Here is a 6,419-nt window from a genome sequence, read left to right as displayed (position 1 = left end):
GTGCTTTACAGATGCTCATTCAAGCGACATGGAAAAAACACGAAACCTGATATTTGAACTACCAACATGCTCGTGAACAGGCCTCTGGTTCATTCAACTGGATAAACTAAAGTGAAAAAGTACATAAGGTATATTTCTAAATGTTTGAGCATTCACCATTATGCAAACCTTAAAAGTCGACTTTACTGTCCTAAATGCCATATTTGGGTATGATGTAAAATGCTTGAGACAAAGCTGAGAACCTTACCATAGACTGTGTAATACATTTTATTATACGGTCTATGAACCTGATCCAGTTATCAAGAAGGACATTTGATTTCGCAAAAGACTTTTCCCGAGTTCGTAGTTGCTACTGAATGCAGGACAATACACCTTTGATTGCAAATGCAAACGCATACCTATCCAGTAAAAACATTCATTGCAATATCAGGTACAAAAAATAAATATATCAAATTTATAATGACAGCATGTAGCTGTTGTGTTGTTCATCTTTTTCAACCACACATGTATCTCCAGATTTCCTGTGGGCAAATATGAGTCAGGTGCCAGTTTATATAAACAGATATTTTCGTTTTTTTAAGCCTATACCCTTTTTTATATAAATGGAATGACAAAAGATTATGGAAATGTTGTCAGTAACAGGCAATGCATTTCAGCACCAGTACAAATGATAGACTTCAAAATGACTTGCGCGCGCCTGAATCAATATCTCTGTTTTACAAAAACAAAAACAAAAAAAAACAACTGACGCAATATAGCAATTATGAAGGTATTAGTCGGTCTACCTACTATGATGGCAACTGTGAATATGACAGGACTGGTTTAATATAACACAAAACAAACAGATATATAGGCCTACATTATTGTATGTGCACACAGTATCACATGTTAAACTTGATCCTGTGACTTAACTGAGTAATTTATTATTACTGAGTGTAATACACATAACTAATCTCATAGCAAGTGTTTATTTATTTACATGAAAATGCAGGCTCACCAAGCAGATATCATACCTGAAACTAAAAACTTTCCTGAGTTAAATCTTCACAGTGTTTAAGATGCTTATATAAGATACTGTTATCTTTATCTTATCCATCCATTATTCATACACAGTTCAATCCTCATTATGGTCACTGGAAGGGTCGCCAATCTATCGTAGGGCTACCATATAGAGACAAACATTCACGCTCAGGGACAATTTAGAGTTACCAATTAACCTGAGCACATTTTTGGACTGTGAGAGAACCCAAAGAACTCAGAGAAAACCCACGCATGCACAGGAGAACATGTAAACATGCAAACTCCATTCAGAAAGGCCAGGAATGTCGGGATGCAAACTGGGGATTTTCTAGCTGCAGGGCAACAGTGATAAAAACCAAGCCATTGTGCAGCCCATCTTATCTGATATTTAATTATATTTTGTGGGACACACTGAATGAACAAACAGCTTGCTTTTGCTCATTGCAATTAGACTAAAGCTTTAGGGTGCAGTGTCTTTGAAGGGCACTTTGTGTACAGACAGCAGTCAGTGAATAGCAAATAAATTAAAAACAAATGATTATTGTTCAAGATTAATATTAACTATGTCTTTATATTTGTATCAAAGAAGCTACAATGCATATATGGAATTCCCAGATATCAGGTCTCATTTTTTAAATTACAAATTATAAATATTTGATGATGCACAATGTATGTCACTGCTGTTTTGCAAATGCAGAGAAACACACGAACACATGGAAGGAGAAAATATTGAGTCTTTGTACATCATCTATAATCACTTTTCACAACCTGACCTGCAACAGACACTATATAACTTTATCTATATTTTTCATGTAATTAACATAAAGATCATCTTCGAAATACCACTATAGACACCACTAAACCTTACAATCAGTTGTCACAGCTCTTGGGCTGAAATAATGGGGTGACCTGAGGGAGTGGACCACTGGTAACCTGATCAACTGAATATAGTGGCACAGCTACACTACTCTGTATTGGCCTCAGATTGATAGAATGGGTTGGATTATTACATTTGAGAGGGTTAAGTTCAACTGACTGGGGATCCAAGAGAGAAACACCCTTGGCTAAGACCATTGTGTCTAGTCTGAGAGGCCCAGACAACTCCATCTGTTCCTTTCTATGTCTAGAGGGAGACAGTTTCTTCAGAAGGACATCATCCTCACTTTGCCCCCTGAAACATTTTAGGCTGATCCTTGGGAGCTGGTTAGTGGCTTCAGTGATGGGAACGTTCTGTCAATCTGCTGCTTGTTGAATCTTGGCTCTAGTCTGGATCGTCCAGTTGATTTGATCAAGTTGGATTTTGTGTCATTGCTATCTACAATGTCATATTGAGGAAAAAGCCAATGTCGAGGCAAGCTGAGCTTATCGAGCCTTTGGTATGTGTTGCCAGCTCTTTTGCTGATGTGGTGATCGAACCAGAATGACTCATATTTTTACCCTGTACCTCCACATCCCATTTTTCTGTTGAGCAGGACAAGGGTGGTTTGGCTTGAAGATGTTTTGGAGGTGAATTAACCTGCTGCTTTTTTCTTTTGATCAGTCTTTGGTGGAGTGCAAGGATAACCACTTTATAATGTTTGTTTGTGACAAGCGTCTGGGGACTTATTTCTTTCTTAGTTTGTCTTGAAGAGCTCTCCATTTGGGGCATAACAGGACATTGCTGGTTGACTCTTGGCTCTGTTTGTAGTGGGACCTGGCCATTGTCAGCCTCCTGTTAGAAAAAAGGTGATATAGATATATTGAAAATTAGAATACAGATAATTTGAAGTTGAATTTGATGAGGAGTTCTTAACTGAAGAGAGGTTACATATCAACAACACCTTTTGTGAGGTGAGATGAGGTCTATGGGTTGCATTTATAACAGGCACACATCCTTCAGCCCAAGCATCTGGAGTTCCTGGCATAGGCTCAGAGTCTTCTGTTTTAGAAGCTTCCTCTGGTCCTTCTCCCTCATCTAGGCACAAGAATTGGCGCTCTAGAATCTGCGTGAGGTAGCTCTTGGCCCAGGATGCGCTGAAAGGTATTAGCTTTACAAAGACAGGCAACATCATAGATTTTATATGTACATACATTATGTCTGTTTGGAATGAAAGAAATATAAATTATTTTATTGGTTTATTATTAGTGACGGTCAATCAGTAATTTAATGTTAACATTGAAATAAAATGTAACATAAAACTTATTTGCATCTTGAGTTTTACCTGTCTTTCAATGTCCACCTTGAAACAGCCTTCCCATGACCTTACTCCAACAGTTCATCTATGATCTCCCCATGATCTCTTCTGTATCCTCTTGGATCAACATTTCTGTCCACTGAGCCTGAGTTAAGCGACCAGGAATAACATAGTCCTCATCCTGGTCCTTGTGCTGAAGGTGGCGTCACTAGGACAGGCGTCCTTTGTCCACGCTTGTCAGTTCGGGACTTAGCAGCAGAGCGGGGCATTTTGGCTCAGAATCTGGTGTAAAATATAAAACCACCATGAAAACCAAAAATGTTTGTGGATGCCAAGGAATGCGATGTAATTATGAAAAAATAAACATCACAATAACAAAAATAAACAAAAGAAACAGACCAAGCCTAACCTAACAACCTAGCAACAGTACAGAGTCTTTACTGGTTAGATAAGACTGGATATTTCCCATTCGTAACTTAACTAAACGTCTAACTCTGAAACATGTGTTTCTTATATTTTTTCTGTATGAATAAATACCTCAAATAATGTCTGCATTAACTTAGAAAGGATAGGCAGTTTATTTGAATATTTCTCCTGAAATTGTTAGTTTTTGTAATTTTCCAGTGATTTTTGAAATTCTCTTGAGATCCTGAGGTACAGTATAGGAGGATGAGTACGTGAAGTTAAAGGAGTTGAATCAGAAATACGAAATGCAACTTAAAATCGTTACACTTTGCTTCATTAAACACTATTTTCATCAAGTGTCAACAAGTTGCATATTAGCATGCCAAGCAGTATTTTTGTCAGTTGGTTCAATTTGCTGGCAGCTACACCTGGAGAATGAACCACAGAACAAGATTAGTTGGTTCATGTTGTTCAATTATTTTTGGATCCATGGATGGATCCATGCTCAACACCTGGTTTCTGGTTCAGAACAGTGAGGAATCACCCTAACAGCAACCTGGGAGAGGCATAAGAGTTACACTCAGGTGACAAATAAAAATGGTAATTGAACAGAAATAATAAGATTTTAACACACCTTTTCTTTTCTTTACATGTAGCTGGCAGCCTGGTGTCTGTTCTGACTTGGTTATTGTTTTCTAATCATTCAGTGTACAACAACACTTTTACATTCCGGTATTAAAGCGAGTCTTTGGACTTTATATAAATATCTTCAAAAAGATCGTGGTAGTTTTAAATAACCTATAGTGTTTTTCGAACACTATCGAAAACACTCATTTACTCTCGGAATAAACACGTTAGCTCTTTGACCAAACTGGAGCATACATATCAGATTTATTTAGGTAGCTAATTCTTACGCAATAAAATGGCTTAATTATACCCCAACACAGTCGGCTGTAGGATATTTTAATAGTCACTGTTTTACTGTCAAAGCTTAAGTCAAGTGCTTAAAACTTCACCTCAGTCTTCTTGTACCCTAGGCTCCGTATGTTCCGTATGTTACACGGTTGCTCAGCAACCAAGCACGCAAAGCTGACGCAGGACGTAGAGGAACGTTGTCTCTATGGCTGCGGAGGACGCATAGGTAATCCTATTGCTAACAAGCCAGAAAAGTGCTCGGTTCAACGTTAACTTTCTATGTAAAAATCAGTCACGACGGCACCAATGGCGACAGAACCACATTTTGTGTAATCCGAAGCAAAGGTATGTGCCAACATGTCACACAGAAACTAACCCACTCCTCTTTATTTGTAGTTATCGCAGTTGGATACTCGCTACATAACTAGCTTGATGCTAATTTAGCGTTGCCATTTGCAGCGAAAATGGAGGACTCATGGATTGGCTATGTTTAATTATAGTGCTAATTCGATTGTGGTAACCTTATTTTCTTTCTGTTAGACTGAAACCAGATTTCACACTGTTTAACAAGCGTCCAAAGAAGACTGCTCGATGTATCACAAAGAAAAGAGCATCCAGATAAGAACAGCGCATCAGCGCTGTACAACAACCTCGGCGTGCTACGCATCGCCCCGAGGCGTCTCACCTACTTCACGGTGGTCCATGCTAATGTGGTCAACATGGTTAGCGCGTCCTGGGACGGACTCAACTACTCTCACCGTCAGCTGCAGTCCAAGGAGCCGAATGTGGCCACCAGCACATCTCTCATAATGCAGGTTAGGCCTCAGTGCAACCTCTGCACTTCTAAACGTGTTCTACGTGTTACACACAATGAGCACAGGTGAGGCAACAGATATCAGTGCGATTATTGATACTTTCAGTGGTTTTAGGCAAGTTCCTTTTCATACTCTTTCTAACGTGCGTGCACAGACTTGCACAATTTTACTTTATCAGATGTTTTCCAGCACACTGAAGCTCAATGAAACTATGACAAGGACAATAAGTGCCAAATCCCTTCAATTAGTGAAACTATATCAGTAGTGTTTGTAACTGTAGCTTCAGTTCTTGTAAAAAGGTAAATAAGTAAAATCTAATTTTGACTGCACATTACGTAGTTTACAAAGTGCTTTACAAAAAGATAAAGAACAAAAGGAGATCCAATAAAAGCAAAACATGTTAAATAAACTGTTTGATATATTATAATCAATCAGTTGGCTTCATCAAATAATTTGCCATACAGTATAAATTAAATTTCATTCAAAGTTAGGTTTTACCTCAAGTTTTGACCCATTAACATCTGCACACGCTTGTCTTATTTGGGTGATACCCCGCTAAGGCAAGAGGGTAAACTGGTGATAGTTATTGGATGTCTCATTTGTATATTGAGGATTGTTGCCCTGCTACATGACCTAATACTGGGAAACTGTGAAGAAGAACAGTCGATCCTTCGCTGTTATCAAATGTCAATGTCCACACCCTCAACACATTTAACACTGAAAGTAACCACACAATCATAGTCACTGATATATTTCCATTCTAGTGATCTGGAATGAAGTGCTACCCAATAATAATAATAACTAAAAAAAAAAAGTCTCACAAACAGCTAAGAAAGTTTATGAAAAGCATCAACTATATCCTCTTGGTTAATTTTTCGAATGGTTTCACTTTTACTCTGGCATTTGTACATGCATTTGTCTGAAATGATAAAAGTAATATTTAATTTTCCATAACAGGCTGCATTTTGTGCTCTGCCCTCTCGTGATCTGCTGGTGGTGACCTCTCAGAAGGGCATCCAGTAAGTTGTTGTTTTCTCTTCTCTGTTGTCACTAGCAGTTGTTACATTTGTAGGAAGCGCCACATTATTAT

General features: G+C 38.2%; 1 protein-coding gene across 1 annotated transcript; it reads right to left on the bottom strand.

Annotated features, from left to right (window-relative positions):
* Window positions 1-995: 995 nt before the first annotated feature.
* Window positions 996-3,399, bottom strand: LOC110950589 (uncharacterized protein C2orf81; the record flags this gene model as incomplete). The annotated part of the gene is given in 4 exon segments (XM_022193265.2): window positions 996-2,731; window positions 2,841-3,047; window positions 3,222-3,254; window positions 3,256-3,399. Coding segments are annotated over 4 exon segments (780 nt in total), but the record flags the coding sequence as incomplete, so codon positions are not given.
* Between the last annotated feature and the right edge of the window lie 3,020 nt (window positions 3,400-6,419).

Source organism: Acanthochromis polyacanthus, chromosome 7, assembly GCF_021347895.1.
Source record: "Acanthochromis polyacanthus isolate Apoly-LR-REF ecotype Palm Island chromosome 7, KAUST_Apoly_ChrSc, whole genome shotgun sequence".
NCBI classification, from domain to species: domain Eukaryota; kingdom Metazoa; phylum Chordata; class Actinopteri; family Pomacentridae; genus Acanthochromis; species Acanthochromis polyacanthus.
Note: the sequence above shows the minus strand (reverse complement) of the source record. Positions and strands in the feature narration are given on the sequence as shown.